General features: G+C 41.0%; 1 protein-coding gene across 12 annotated transcripts in view; it reads left to right on the forward strand.

Annotated features, from left to right (window-relative positions):
• The window catches only part of FGGY (FGGY carbohydrate kinase domain containing), a 124,519-nt gene that overhangs the window by 84,714 nt on the left and 23,395 nt on the right, over positions 1-16,410 (forward strand). For 10 of the 12 annotated variants that reach the window (XR_011001811.1, XM_068198879.1, XM_068198880.1 and 7 more), the window contains 4 exons: positions 3,269-3,416; positions 4,735-4,809; positions 7,926-8,046; positions 10,674-10,768. Coding sequence is in view for 11 of the 12 variants with exons in the window: in XM_068198879.1 (XP_068054980.1) it covers positions 3,269-3,416; positions 4,735-4,809; positions 7,926-8,046; positions 10,674-10,768 (439 nt within the window). In the remaining variant the exon portion in view is untranslated. Of the gene's footprint in view, positions 1-3,268; positions 3,417-4,734; positions 4,810-5,891; positions 6,020-7,925; positions 8,048-10,673; positions 10,769-14,390; positions 14,499-16,410 lie in introns of those variants that run through there. The other 2 variants (XM_068198881.1, XM_068198884.1) reach the window with 2 other exon arrangements.

Below are 16,410 nucleotides of genomic sequence, written 5' to 3' on the forward strand. Positions count from 1 at the left end.
CACCTTCCACTACCACAGGCTGCTCCAGGCTCTGTCCAGCCTGGCCTTGAACACTTCCAGGTATCCAGGGGCACCCACAGCTTCTCTGGGCACCCTGTGCCAGGGCCTCCCACCCTCCCAGGGAACAATTCCTTCCCAATATCCCATCCATCCCTGCCCTCTGGCACAGTGAAACATTCCCCCTTGTCCTGTCACTCCTGGCCCTTGTAATTGTCTCTCTTCATCTTTCTTGTAGGCTCCCTTCAAACATGGTATCTTGTTTGAGAGGATTATTGGTGATGATGAATTATTTCACTGGAATTCTCAGCAGAACAGATCAGAGAATTTGGTTTATTATGTTTAAGGATATTCTCTGTGTGGCTGGAGGAATTTGAATCTGTTCAGCCATTGCAAATAGCCATGGAGGGGAAACCAAATGAGAATTCCATACTTTGGTGTGCAATTCCGTATTGCCTTTACTTCCCATGCTGGGTGCAGTGAAGGGTTAAGTACATGCATGTCTGGATCATTAAATACAGAACACCAGAGGTCTCTCACCTCCTTCTGCCTCCCCAAACCTGTCCTCCCTTTCTCCTGATGCTGCTAAGAGGCAGGTTTGGAACGGCAGCTCCCTGCTGAGCAGCTGATCTTGGGAGTTTCCCTGTGCAAACTCTCCTTTGCCCCCACCAGAGCAGGTTTCCAGCTGTTTTAGCACCGGTGCAGAGATTTGTGGTGGCTTGGGAGGGCGTGAGAGGCTCACACAAGCAGCTCTGACCACTGCTGCTGAAGGCCAGGCTTGTGCAACCCTCCCAGTCCTATTCCTGGGTGCTTTTTTACCCTTCTTTTACTGGAAGTGGAGAGGGTTGAATTACACGAGAATTTTTCTGGACAATTTAAATTTAGCATTTGGTCTGTCTGATGGGCACAATGTGTGAGCACCAAAACTTGGGGTTTTTCAGGCAGTTCAGCGAGTTGCAGAAATTGCTGTGATGTATTGCTTTTGCTCTTCATCCTACATGTTGTGTAGGTCTGACATTTAGTCATCACTACTCTGTTAAATCCTGTACAGGTAGACTAGAGTAGGAAATTATAAGAAATAATATGATCCTTTTTGTTTTTGTTTTCTAGAATGACTGTTTCTAATCTGACAGGGAAGGAAAGCATGTAACTGGCAGCAAAGTTTAGTATGTCCTTTGGCACTTGGTGAAGTGCTGTTTTAGGGCAGAATTCCCTGTCATATAGTTCCCAGTGCCATTTCCCCATCTAAAGAGATGTCTCCTGAAAAGAAAGCATTGAAGTTACTACACACAACATCCACCAGCAATTCTGGCATGTTTCTAGCAGAATATAAGAATTATATTTGGCAGTTCTCTGTGTCTCTAGATGGTTTAGAACCTTTGTTTTTAAATTTAGAAATCGAAAATTTTTGTTGTTTTTTTTTTTTTTCCCTGAAAGATACCTGCTGGCATCTTTCAGATTAAATACCAACCTCTGGTTGCTTTCTGAAGTTGTGTCCCACGTATGAACACAGCTCTGGGCAGCCTTGCTTTGATTTCTTATTGTGCACTTTCAGCACAGTTCCTTTTTCATGGCAACAGCTCATGCTCAGCTCTGCAGGTCAGAGGCAGCTGCCACTGATACTTTCACAGAGAACTGAGTAGAAAAAGCTCCAGGAGGTCATGGTGTTATACTGTGTTAAACACAAAGGTGGTAGAACAGGCTCTGGCAGGTGTTTGAGGGATTTTGCTGGTCATTCAGTCCAAATGTAGTGCCTTGAACCCTTATCTATATTTAGGAAAAATATAAAATGTGAAAAGGTGTGGGAAAAAATGTAATTCCAAGGTTGTGTGGATCTTAAGCATATTTGGCTCAACTTCAGTCTCCTTTTGTTCAGTCCTTGTGTTCTGACAGAGCTGCACAAATGGCTAATCCTTGTGAGAGCAATCAACCAGGATGGAGAGGAGAGAGAGGCTGGGATGTCTGGTGGTTGAGTGAAGCTTTCCTTTTTTATCCTTCCCAACAGTCAAGCCATGATTGAGACTGGAATTAAAGCTACTTTATCCTTAGCATGTACTGCTTGTAGTGGAGTCTTTAGGGATGGAGGAAAACAGGGCCACTTTTACAACAGGAAAGAAATGATGGTGACCTCCAAATTATCATAATTTGGGTCCAGGAAGACACATAAAGCACATTTAAAGGACGTGAATAATGATGTAAATTAGTTATTTTAATGTCTTCCAAGTGTACTTCATTTTGAATGATATCCTCTGATAGTGTACACATGGTAAGGTATAATTGAAAAAACATGCAGCTGAATGGTTGAATGCAAAGTATAAATATACAGCTGCTAGTGGGTCAGAAGTCAAACTAGTAAAGCATATGCCAAATTCCCTTAGGGATCTCATTAGTGCATGATTGAATATACATGTAGAGGCTAAATGAATATCACTGTTTGGGTCTGCAGTGGATGAGACAATGACTAATCAATTGTAATTAGGGTTAGATGCTATTATTGACCCACATGTCTGGAGTTAAATGCCCCGCTTGGAGTTTTCCAAGGAGATGGAAAATATATATGGGTTTGTTTGTGATAGGATGAGTGTTTGAAAAAAATATTCTGAGCGTAATTGCAACATTTTTTAAATGGAATGTCACTAGAGTCATTGCAAGCCAAGGCACTGAAGAATTCACCATTAGTCTTAAGTCCAGGAAAAAAGTCTGTTGGATATTGTGGGGTAGGGTGTAGCATCTGAACATAGATACAATCATATTTAGGCCCATGTTGGGCTCCTCCCTGAAATAGCAGCCACTCACTTTCTCTCCTCCACCCTTAGTGCTGCATTTTAATCATAACACACACTGAAATAATTATGGTTTAAAAAAGGAAAGCTGTACATCCAGCACTATTGATTAATCAGAGAAATTTTTAAACATTTGCAAAGGAACTCGGTTTTCATTTCTGTCTGGAATCCTCCTTACTCCTCCCTCTCAGCTGTGGGAGAGGAGCAGCAACAGCCCCCAAATCTCAAACAGCTCTGGGGATTCTTAGGAGTCAGTGGACAAGCTCAAGGTCACATTATCTCCCCTCATCCTAGGAAATTAGGAAATTAAGGAATTCTGATGGCCTTTTGAGCCCACGTGCACAGAGATATCCCTGCAGCACCATGGCCTTGGCAGGCACTGGGCTTTTGCTGTGCTTTGGTGGGGTTTCTGCACTTGGTGGTGGTACAAATGTTTTATGTTTGAGGAGTAACCTCCCCCCTCTTTTTCCAACTTGTTTTTCTTGCAGTGCTCACAGTATATATACATACTTGAACAGTCACCTGGATCTGATTAAGAAATCTTTGCCTGTGGGTTTCCTCACTGTTGATTTACATGTTTGGCCAGATTTCCATGGTAACAGATCTCCCTTAACAGATCTGACACTAAAGGGCATGGTAAGAAACAGCCTGTCTTTGCAACAAGGTCAATACAGGGGAAAAAAGAAAAAAAAAGCAGTTTGGAAGGAGCTTTTCTTCAATTTTGAGTGTACTCCTCCTTAGCTATTTACACTATCCCAAAGGATTTGGGTTTCTTGCTGCATTGCTGATGTTTCAGTAGAAAACCAGAGATCATTGTACTTGAGATGTCACTACAGCCACATTAATTTTCTAAAAACTTGAGGAATGTTGTGTGTGTGCAGGTATCTTTCCTAGGAAGCACATTTCACAGCTCTTGCTGTTCTTATCTTACCTGTGTACCAAATCTTACAGTTTGTTGCAAGAAATTTCAAGAGAAACCTGTCTGGGAAAGGAATGACATATTCTGACCCTAGGTGCTTGATTTAAACAGCTTTTCAACCCATCTTTCAGAGTCTGGGTGTTCCTCTTCCTTGAATTTACACTGGTAGATCAGCTCACTCACAAGCCAGGGCTGTGCAGAACTGTAACAGAAAGGTATCATAATTTGGTGATATCAAAATACCTGGTGATTAATGCAAATATCTCCTTCAAAATGGCAGATTGTCCTTGAAGTGAGCTCTCAAGCTGCTCACCAGCACCAAAATCTACTGTATTTAACACTGAGATAGGAAAGGCATAAGCACTGCTGCATGTTTTAAGCCACAAATGAGGGAAAGATTAAAAAAAAAGGGCCTAGGTATTTTTGGATCCTAATAATACCTCCATTATTTTATGATAGAATTACATACTGCAGCAAAATCAGAATTTTCTTGGTATGATGGCTGTATGCAAATACTGGTAATAGCAACTGATTTTTTCTGTCACAATTCTGTCTGCGTTCAGGTCTTGCCTGATATTAATCCAGAGTAACTACAGTGCAGTATTGATTTATGTCAGAGTAAAGGAGGTTAAGATATAGTATTTAATTATTAATTGTGTTTCAGTGTTAGGGTGCTTGGGAAGGAGGGGGAGAAATGCTTTTAAAAAGTTATTTTTATGTAATAGCATTTTCATATTATTACATTAAATACATTCACGAGCAATATCTGAGTCATAACATAAAACTGTCAGAGTTAATCTATCTCTAATCCCATACAATATGCTGTTTGTTCTTTATTTCTTCACAAGGGCAAGGATAATTTATGTGGCTCTTCCCCAGATCAGGAATAACATGTTTAACATAACATTATGTGTACAGCTCACAGGAGTAAGGCTTGGAATTAGCACTTAAAACTTGTTACAACAAGAAGCCATAGAGAATAATAGAGTTTTACTTTGGCTGGATTTTTACATCTTCTTTTTGATCTTTGCACAGGTTGTTGGACTAACATTGTCTCGGGGTCTGGATGAACTTGCCCTTATCTACCTGGCCACGATCCAAGCCATTGCTGTAAGACATTTTTAGTGCATAAAAGAAGAAATGAATTGTTCTGTGCAGACTGATCATTCCCTTCTGCTAACCAGATTTCTAATAATACATAAATTCATTTAATGGGCTTCTTAAAGGAGCAAGATACTGTTCGCCCACATCGGTGACCACTCCCAAATGGAGGATAATCTGCAGTCTGTGGGGGAAGATGTTCCCCTAAAAACTCCTGTCCTTATGGCAATTCAGTCCGTGGAGCTTTTGCCTCTGGTGCAGATGTGAGGGAGGAGGCTGACAGCACAAGGAGCAGTGTTAACATCCCAGCTGTCCTTAGGGAGGCTGAGAGAGGGGGAGAAAAGCTCTGGCAATTGTACAAAGGGCTCTGTGCTGCCCTGAAAAGCCTCAGCTGCAGATTGTTCCCAAATCCCTGGATTTGGCCTCCCTGCCCGCTGGGTGAGGCAGAGCTCTGTGCCAGGGCTGTGGTTCGGACCCACCAGGGCACATCTTGCCCCCTGTGTCCCTGCCCTGGAGGAGCAGTCCCAGCCTGTGGCCGTGGCTGGGCAGGGAGGCTGGGAAACATCCCTCGTGTTTGCCAGCAGCAGGGATGGGGAATTTCTCGGAATGCTTTTCTCTCTGCCCTGATTTTCGCTTGAACCCAGGATTTCCAGTTCACGAGAAGTTCTGTTTTGAGGTGAAACCCTGGCTCACAGAAGTGGTTTGGAAAGCCTGGCCCAGGGTGTTTCCAGTGGGACGTGCTGTCCCCAGCCCTCTGGTGACTGAAATCCACATTCTTTTAACATCCTTTCTGTCCTTTTTTTTTTTTTTAATTTGTTGAACTTGAGGTGTTTTTGTAAAACATGAACAGGCTGATGAATTGGGGAGTTTTCCTGACAAAACTATGTTCAGTTGGAAAACTTCCAAGCTCCTCTCCTGGTTCACAACAACTTTTCTAGGCTGGGTCAGCCATCTGGGATGGAGAGGGTGGGCGGCTGCTGTAATTTTACTGGGAATTGTTCATCTTATGTGTTAACCCTCCCTCTTCAGCAAATAAGGAGAACTTAACCCCAGCCTGGGATTCATTGTTGTGAGTTTGGAGCCTTTTGCAGATGAATGTAGCTGGGTTATACCTGATGCTTCAGTATAATCCCACCATTGAAAGAAGAATGTGGAGGAGAGGTTCAACAATGCCAGGGACTGATCCTGCCCCTGAAAGGAACTTGCCAGTCTGGAACAGGTGCCCTGTGATTATCTCGTGCTAACGAAGTGGAAACCTTCTCTGCTGGAAATCCTGGGAAAGTCACCTATTATCTCATTATATGATACAGCTCAAACTTTGTGTAAAACACAAATACTGTCTTGAGCAGTAAACTCAGCAGCTGCATATCTTTTGGAGAGCTGATTGAGCTGATTTAATATAAAAAGAACATATTGTAGTTTTCTTTTCACTGTAAGTTAAGGGAAATTATTTTTTTCTCCAAAGCATTATTGAAACAGTAACTAAAAAGTAGTCAGAGAACATTGGTTTTGACTCGATATATTTACTAATTGCTGATGGAATACCTAGGAAATTAAATGTTCACTGCCAGTTTTAGCTTCACTTTTATTGAAGGAAATTCAACTTTATTTGAAGGAAACAGTTGTAGTAATCCTGTACCATTAGCTGTCTTCAATGGGTGCAAGATAAACTTTAAACCTATGTAAAAATCTTGTACAAAGCATAGGTCTGCCCACAGAATGTTAATCTCTAGTTTTCTTTTCAGCAGGAGATGCTTTTTCCCTTTTCATATAAAATTTGCATTTGAAGCCCCTCAATTTGCATTTTCTCAAACCCAGGATTAAATTAGTTCCCCCCCACCCACAGTGAAATAAGTCTGGCTTTAATTTAAATTGCTGTGTGAATACAATTTTCCAGGCAGGTAAACACAAAATAATTTTCACAGCATGTTCTTTCTCAGGGTCTTTGACGTGTGTATGTTGTGAGAGAAGTTGTTAATAAATTTGAATTTCAGAAGCAGTGAAAGAGAATCTCCTTTTAACTATTCACTGCAAAATGCAATGCAACAGTTGGCCAGATGAGAACATGATCAGAGATGTAATTGTGGCTGTCCAGCCTGTTCTGAGCAGGCAGACTCCTTTTGGAGCAGTTGATTTTTCCATAATTAAAATCGTGGCTGTGCAATTTGGAGATCAGCCCTCTGTGTCAATGGGGAAGCGATGGATTTAGTCAGCTGGGGCTGGGGCTGCTCAGGTTCCTCTGAGCTGCTTGTCTAAAAATCAAAATACATTTGAAGGCCTGTCCAGAATAGTGCTGGGCATTCATTGTGGACATCTCCAGCCTGGTGGAACCCTGCAAGTTCAATTTTCAATAGCTTTTATTTGAAGAGGGGTTTGCTGCAGCTGCAGCCCTCTTAATAAACTGCAGCATGGTCTAAAGAAAACTCAAATAACAGTTTATGAAAACTCTGACCAGATTGTGTTTTCTAGGGAATGGGCCTACCAAGAGTCAGACTGGGCAACATTTTGCCTTGAATTTGATACTTTGTCAAATCTGAGCTTCAAGCTTGACTTCCACAGTATTATAAAGAGCTGGGAATTATATTTGGTCAAATAGTTTGTAAAATAAATGGAAAATATTCTTTCAAGAGGGAAATAGGGAGGAAGTTGACTTCAGTGAGGAGGGAAGCAAAGCAAACAAAAACAAAAAAAATTTTTTTTTTTTGAAAATGGCAAAACATTTGCTTCTGCCATTCTGATTTGAGTTTCTCAGAATGGAGACTGTAAATGAAAAGTTTAAAATATGCCTGCATTTGAGATGTTTCAATTAATCCAGCCATGAAGTGGAACGTTTTATTTTGCATAGGGCAAAGGCCAAGAGAAATAGTTAAGCCAATACAAAATTCTTCAGGTTTTCCTTTTTGCTGAAAAGACAGAAAACAGTTTTTTATTTGCTGTTCTCTTCTTGTTCTGTTTTGCTATTTGGCTTCAGAATTGAAACCTCTTCACTGAGCTGGGTTTTCAGATGCTGTTGTACAAAGTAAAGAGAAGGTTCTGGTGGGAATGTCTTTGCCATGCAGGTGTAGTTGTGCTCCTGGCTGCTCTCCTGTGCTCATCTGGTTCTGTTTTTTCCCCCCTTTTTGAAGTTAGGAACAAGACATATTTTGGAGGCGATGCAGGCTGCAGGACATGAGATCACCACGCTGTTCCTGTGTGGTGGGCTGAGCAAGAACCCTCTCTTTGTGCAGATGCATGCTGACATTACTGGTGAGCCTGGGGAAGGGCATGGAAAGGTGTGGAAATACTTTTTTTTTTAGGTGTCTAAGTACTTTGTCTTTGGAAAAATAAAGACTTTATATGGAGCTGTATTTTGCTGCATGGCCAAAAAAGTGTGCAATGAAATGTTCCTTCTGCTGGCCTCATCCTGTTTGACTTGTGACACTTCCTGCTCATGCTGGGCATCGCATCCATTCTATAGAACAATTCTTTCCTGGATTGCTTCCATGCCTGTGTCACTGATGTGGTTTAGTGTCTGGATCCTTGCTCCTGCAAGCTGTTGCACCTGGTTTTGTAGAATTCCTGGTGGGTGGAAGGCCCCGGGTATGTGTTTCACTACAAGAGGAACTCCATGGTGTTTCACTCCGTGGTGGTTTTGGTCTCCCTTCAGCCTGGGTGTGTTGGACATCTCCGCACACCTGTGAGTCAGTTGAATATGCTTCAAAAAATGTGGAAAAAATAACAAAATTTAGTGTAAAGGACTTCAGAGAAACATTGAGTGATGTGTGTTGTGGGTTTATTTCAAATTAAGATCAGTAAAGCTGTCATAAATGAAATTTAAGGCCCAGATTTGGGGAGTTTGAGCTGGAGATCTGACATCAAGCATCAAACCACACTTTATAACCCTGATGGAGAAGCAAAAAACATAATGCCTATTGACCTTAAAATTCACTAAATATATTGTAGTCTAAGTGATGCTTTGTGAAAGCATCTAAGTGATGTTAAGTCCGTGCCTTTCCTTCAAAAATTCACATATGTTAGGTGAATTTCAGCTACATGTAGAGTTGGGCTGCTGGGTGGTGATGTGTAAAAGAAAAGATCTGTGAAAAGGTATTCTGATTAAAATGTAATCACAAGTTCTTTGACTGTAACTAATGGCCAAGTACAATTCAGTACAAAAAGGCCTTTTTGCAGTCTGGAGTTCTCCCCCATTTGTAAAATCAGTGACTGACAGGGGATGTCAGAGTTCATCTGACTGAAATGCTCTTGGTTATGTTGAACTCATTAGAGCCTATCAGATAAAATAACTAACATTCCAGGATCAATCCCCCATTCTTTCCTGAAAAGAAAAAAATCTGAATATATTATTGTTAGCTCAAATGCCCATGACTCAGCCATGCAGACATCCAATAGATAACTCCACAGGCCACTTAAAAAGTATCTTGATCTTTTTGTTTGCCTGGTAAGAATTCCATATTCATTCTGAGGATGCAGGAAATGGGCAGTAAATTTTAGAGCACGCTGAAAATTGCTCACTGACGCCTGGCAGAGAGCCACGGAGCTCTGAGCTTGAGCTTTAGGTTTGCTGTTCCAAGCTGACCCAAGTCCTGAGCTGTGCTTCAGCTGAGCTGCAGGAATGCTCAGGTGACAGGGCAAGCTTTGCAACAGGTAACTGAATGCCTGGTGCGAGGTGAATTTGCTTTTTTATATTAATAATTGCATTTCTCATTTTGCAGAGTGTGCATTCTGCTTTTTTCCTCTATAGAAGTTGTTCATGGCTGATTTTAGGACTTCACCCATATTTCAGCTCCTTCTAATCTTACAGCTGGCTCTCAGGAGCAGCATTTTTTGGGGCATAATATGGTGGAGACTGTTCTGAGCAGGAATCCCTGCTCCCACCCCTGTGTTTGCATCATCATCCACTGAACGACATTATCTCAGCTCTGGAAATGGAGACACATGCCAAATACTGCAGGAATATTAAATTTTTCAGCTTAGTGAGGATAAGCATCTGAAGAGCAGCTAGAAAAGTATTTAGATTTATGCTCTTGCTTTAGATTTTTCTGGGGAATTAAGAAAGCAGGCTAATTTTTGTTTGTTTTTTTAGCCTTTTGCTGCTTTTCTTTACACTTGTAAAACAGGTCTCAGAAAATTCTGCATAAACCAAGGGAAAGTATGTTCTTGATTGTACCCATGGGTGATGAAACACTAATATTTAATTCTATAGAATTTATATTCTTTAGAATAGATACAGAATATATAGAATAGTATATATATTCTTTAGAATATATATTGTTTGCTTGTTTTTCCAGTGTTTTAATTTTGTTTCTGAGTATCTTGCACAATTTGGAAGACAAGATTTCTTTTATTATTTCATACATAGCTTGAGAAAGTTTACTACTCATATTTTCATGTCTTCCAGCAAAACCAGGCGGGCTTTGTTGGCTGTATGTTCAAAACCAAATACAAACAGTCTTTTTTTGTTTGTTGCAAAAGAAACAAAAAGGAGACCGCCTTGTTTTCCCCTCCAGCTCAACTTTTAATAGGCACGTGGGTTTGGAGGGTGTGGGTAACAGGTTTATACCAAGCCCTTTGTATGAGATAAATAGCCAGTGTCAAAGATCTGGGGGGGTTGGTTTTTGTGTGCTTTATGTTCTGCATTAATATTTTGCTAAAATGATTTTATTTAAATGCTGCACTTTCCTTGGTGCCTGGAACCACGGAGCAGAGAGATTTACATTAACCTACAGTAGGATGTAGCTCTGAATGGGGTTTTGAATAATGGTTTTCAAGCCCTTTTTGATTCTTTTTTTGTTTGTCTTTTTGGGTTTTAATTATTTGTGGAGCTGCTGGTGCTGCTGTGTTCTCTAACAGAGGCCTGGCTCTTCCCTCTGCAGGCAAGCCTGTTGTGCTGTCCAAAGAAGTGGAGTCTGTTTTGGTGGGTGCTGCTATTCTTGGAGCTTGTGCTTCTGGGGATTTTGCATCTATCCAGGTATGCAGCACCCGATTTTATGTCATTTTTTGTTCGGTTTTAATGTGGCTTACACCTTGACTTGTGGCACCACGCACACACCTTAATCCAAGTGGCAAAGTTTGTCCCTTCTGCACAGCCAGACAAGATCCAGCCTCGCTTTCTCTCCACCCTCTGTTTAACTCCAGATATTCTTTAGGTGTGTTAAGGATTCATTTGCCTTTGGACTGTGGGGACATGCATAGAAGCTGCTGTGTATTAAGTTAGCCCATGTAATTTAACAGACAAAAGAGGGAATTTGGCAAGGCTCTGATGCTGCAGGAAGGTCATACTTTCATCTCAGTTACATTTATCCTACTTTCCCTCCTTCATATTGAGGAGTGTTAAACATAAGAAGCAACATAACATTATTTATGCAGTAAAAAATAACACATCTTAGCTCTTGTCTTGCCCCCAGTGAATGCAGAGTTCATAATGAGGATGGACCTGCATGTTCCTTCATGTTATTTCAGTCCATTAGCAGCTGGAAAAGTAGCAGTGAGGCTTTTATTTTTAGTGGATCAGTCAAAGCATGGCTAAGCTGCATTTATACAAACAACAGTGGCATCAGAAACCCAAAGAAGGGTCTGACTGTCCCAAACCATGCCTGTTTTCCCACCTGGCAATCCCATAAGCCATGTTGTCTCCTTGTCCGGCACAAGGACACTGAACAGCAAAATGCAGTTGGACAAAATGATTTATCAAGATAGTCCCTAATACATTTGTTGCATTTTGCTTTATAACATCAGGGACAGCTATTTGTAGATGAAATTTTGCACAAAAGCTTATCTGGAGATATTTTGTGAATAGGGGAGGTCAGCTCCTTGACCTGGTTAAATTGGTGCAGTTCCACTGGAATCAATAAACAGCTCAGCATAAGCTGAGAGGAGCTGGGCTGTGCTTGGCACTTCTCCAAATGGGAATATTCTACAGTGCTGTGTAGGTTAGCACAAAGAGCAGTTTCCTTTCATAAGAATGTTTCCATTAAAATGAATCCCATTGCAGCAAATACACAGTGCAACATATATATCTGTGTGTAATGATTCTAGTGCTTGTAAAGAGGCCTTATTTTGATAAGTGTTCTTTCAGTAGCAACTTTTGGTGACAGGACTTCGTATTTAATTCTTGCTTTTCTCTTAATCTTCTGCCTTCAAACACGTATTTCATTCCAAGCCTAGGATGTTTTCCACTACTGTACAATAACTGAACATCTCAAAAATGATTTTATTAAATCTGTTTTTATCAGCATTGGAGAAATCTAATGCTGTGAAGTTTTCTGTGCTGTGTTTTATACTATTTTTGTGTATCCACTTACCTTTAGTTTTTAACCCTGCCCTTATATATAAAAATATTACAGAAGAATATCCAGTAATGTCAGAACAGATATGAATATTTCTAAAATAATTTAGCTACATGGGATCACAAAGGAGAAATTGAATACATTTATTTTAGGGTCAGGAGAGTGTAAATATGTATCTACCATTGCAGTTCAATAACCTCTCTGACATTTATTTTTGTAACACATCTTCCAAAGCAACCCTTTCTTAGAGCTGCTGCTACAAACATTCAGCATCTTTGTAGGCTTTGCAAATACAGGTTATTACCTCTTCTCTAATAGATGGTTTGTGCTTAATTACTTGCTTTCCAAAGCTCTTTGTTTGCTCAGTGTAATAGTAAAGGAGAGAGCTGTGGGTTTTTTACAATAACCTCTCTCATTATGTCTATGGTTTTTTGAAGGGGATTTTTTACAGTATTTTTCCCAGTCACTGGTCACATTTCTCAGAACAATTTTTGGACATTTCCACTCAATGTCAGAATCAAAATGTTTAAAAGCTCCCTGGTTTTATGGGTTGGCTGTTCTCCACTTTCTAAAACTCTAGCAGTTTTAGGACAGCTTGGAAATAGCACCCAAATCTGGATCCCACCAAATCACTTCTGCTAATCTTAGTCCATCTTTACCATGCTCTGCTGACAAGAGCTCTGGCTGCTGCCCACCAGGGATGCTGAATTTGATGAAATGTGCATCCTGTAGGTGTTTGGGGCATAGGTCAGCCAGGTCAGAGCATCTGCCTCACTTAGAACACAAAGGCAAGATCCTCAAAATCTCCCAGGACATCCTTTTCAGCAGAGGAAGGACAAGGTGGGTCACCTAGGGAAGAACCAAATCTGTGGTAACCTTATGGAGTAGTCAGAGTTAGGCTTTATTTAACTGCACAGGTAAGAAATGTGTTGGAATTGGGTGGTGTTTCCTGGGGTAGGTCTGTGGCTGTGGTGTTGCTGTACTCTCATCCTCCTGCACAGTGCTGGTGCTTGGTCCTCTGGTGCCCCATCACTGGGGTTTGCACATGGGGAAGCAGCTGCTTCAGAGGATGGTTTTTCCAAAGACAGGCAGTCACTCACCACACGTGGCTGTTGATGCACCCACCCCACCTGGGACAGCAGGAGCCTCACCCTGACCTGTCTTGGGCAGTGGGTCATGGTGGCTGCAACACTAAAGAGCTTTATCCTTTGGTATCCCTAAATAAGTTTATTCTCACAAAGGCATGCAGCAGCATGCCTCCTGTCTCTTCTCCCTTCCCATACTGCAGCTCTTTGGACAATTCAGCATTTTGTTCTAATTCTTAATTTTCACGTATTTTTCTTCGTATTTCAAGTGATTTGTGCAAAGTTTTTCATGCTTTCTACTGACTGCGTCTGTTTTAGCACCAAAATTCTCAATATGTTGAGCCTTTACAGAGAAGCCTTGGAAATGAAGGTTAATGCAAAAGCTGTGACCAAACAGGTTAATTTGCAAGCTCCTAGTCTGGATTGAAAAGTTCAAGCCCCTTGAAGCTGCAATTTCATCTTTAGGTAATTCTATCAAGGGAAGATTTATAACCTCCATCTCTCAGGCCTGGTCACCATATGTTGTTGCTTCAAAGAATGTTGACTTCCCTATTTTCCTCTTCATTTACTCTCCCTGCATTTTTCTCCTCTGCGGTAAAACAATTGGTCTATCCAAAAAGAAAAAAAAAAAAAAAAAACAAAACCAAACACACAGTGTGGTGAGTTCTTCCCCATTTCATCTCTTGGTTATTTAGTCGCTAGAAACTCCAGAAAGGGGAGAAAATCCTCTGAATTTCTTCTGGTTTATCTTGTAATTTGTCCCTACAAATGCCGCACACTTTTTCTCTGAGTGGTTTTGTAGGAGCTCTAACGCAGCCTGGCTGGCCCCCAGCAGACAGTGCTGTGTAAAACAGTGTGGCATAAAGATTTTTGAAATAGACTGTATTTTTTGGGGTTTGGAATTTTGAAATATGTGCTCTACTGAATGAAATAACCTTAACATTGCTGGCTTAGGTGGGTCAATTTACTGGTTCTAGCCATTCCTCTCATACTGAGCAGCAGGATCCTGCTTTTCTGTGGGATTGTTTCTGTAGTAAAAATATAGTTTCCGGTTTAGCCAGCCAGCAATTCCTTCTCAGTAAAAATGTTCAATAAATAAATGTCAAAGTTTCCAGTATATCCTCGTTACTCTACCTCACTCGTACATAATTGAAAATGGGAAGAAGGTGCTGTTTGATTTGGCAGTCATCCAGCTAATTTTTTTTTTTTTTTTTGATAGCCCACTCTCTGGAATAAAGCTGTACACCAGGGAACAGGATTATTGCCTTATAAAACTCTGCAGCCCACTGACTATTCCTTAATTGCATATTAAAGCAATTAATAAAATTACCTGTATGGAACCAGATTACCAGATTTATGTTGGATGTGCTGTGTTCACGTGGGGCATTGTTACTGGCCAGCATGGGAGGGAAGATACTCTGATTTTCTAGAGTGCATTTTGTTGGTAAGTCTGTAATCAGCTTTCTGTGAATATTTTTGGCGTGAAACACTGAGCTGGAGTTTGGAATCTATATGACTACAAGATTTTTCACATATCAAATTCACTTTTAAGGGAGGTTTAGTCTTTCCTTTGTTCGTTTTGGTTGTTAAGCAAGTTGATGGTATATCCTGCAAAAATACAGGGAAATGCTTTTTTATTGTTTCCATAAAGCAGGTCATAGGTGCATGAAAATGAGCTGGATTCTATAGGAGGAGGTGTTAGGTAATTATCTCATGTGGATTAGCTGAATTGTTTAGCAGCTGAGCAGATGAAGAACCCCTTGGGTCCAGTCTGCAGCCCTGGAAGCAGCCCCAGGAGCCATGGGGCTCATGGTCCCCTGGGTCAGTCTGTGGACTGTATTGCAGGTGGGAGTTGAAGTTAAGGTGGTGCAGGGAAATAATTCACTCACAACTCTGTACTGACAGAGCCTGGAAGAGTTTTGTTTGTGCACTGCTGGGTTTTGCTTCATTTGATGGACATCTCCTCTCAGGTGGCTCAGGCACAGAGGGAAAAATCAAATAACAAACCCTACAGATAGCACAAGTTTTATAAAGATCAGCCAGGATGAACATAGGATACACAGTGTTTGCCTTGTAACAATTAAAGTGTTTCAGACAGTTATGAATGTGAAGACGTTCCCGAGTACAATTAATCCAGAACCTTGGTAATGGACCAACTGGCAATGGGGAAGACACAACATTTTCATAAGAACACCCATAAATAGTACTGGGACGTATTCAACTTTTGTGCTGACAGAACTGGAGAAAGTTAGGCCATTTCCATTTCTGGATCAGGCCATTTCTGGTGTAATTTTGTCCCATTTATTTCAGTGGACGTGCTGCAGTTGATGATCTGATCCTTTATTCCTCTTCCAAAGCCTCACCTGTCAGGCCATGGATTGAAATTCATGCAAGCGTCCCGTGATTTCCATATTTTCAAAAGCAAGGACTGAGTGGAAGATCAGGGAAAGCATAAGTTTTCCTTAGAAATGGTAATAACTTGGGAAATCAAAAGAGGAAATAAAATGACTTCTCCCTGTTGAGTTCAGGAATGCTGCCTTTCCTCATCTCATTAAAAATTTAAAGCACTCTTGTTTTTGAGCAGGGTGAATTAGTAATTAAGTGCTATAATCAACTTGTGTAAACATAATACTGAAGGAGAACAGCAAATTAATCATTTCGTTGGCTTGCCTTACCTAATTAATGCACCTTTTAGCAAAGGCCTTCCTGCCATGTTGGGTTTTTTCTCCCATTCCCTTCATCAGAGGATTTTGGAAAGGCAGAAGAAGGAGATGGTTTTCTTAGGCAACATGATGTACACAAGGAGTGTGTTAAGGTGCTTTGACCTTGCCTTCCTTTTCTTCAAGAACTCCAAATCTGCTCATGGAGAGTTGGAGCCCAGGGTTTAGTGGAGACCATCCTCAGGCACAAAGTAAAAAGCTCTTGCTCTCTTAGATGGCATTGGTTGGTATGGCCTCTTCTTCTAAGAGACTTTGAGAACCAAACTATTTTATGTAAAATGTTCAATGGCTGTGGAGAATATTTACATCTAACCAAGCCTGGGCTCAGGGCAGTGACTAGGCAGTAGAACTCCATCTCTTTACCTCTTTCCTTGGTGTTTTGACATTGAAATATGGCTTTCCCTAGTTGAGAGAGGGTTTTTTTTCCCTTGTGTAATAAAGTTAGATTCAATATGGCATTCATGAAACCACCAAGATACTGGCAATGCCTCTGGCTTTTGTATAGAGTCAGCTGCCTCC

Source organism: Anomalospiza imberbis, chromosome 9 (assembly GCF_031753505.1).
Source record: "Anomalospiza imberbis isolate Cuckoo-Finch-1a 21T00152 chromosome 9, ASM3175350v1, whole genome shotgun sequence".
Taxonomy (NCBI): Eukaryota; Metazoa; Chordata; class Aves; order Passeriformes; family Viduidae; genus Anomalospiza; species Anomalospiza imberbis.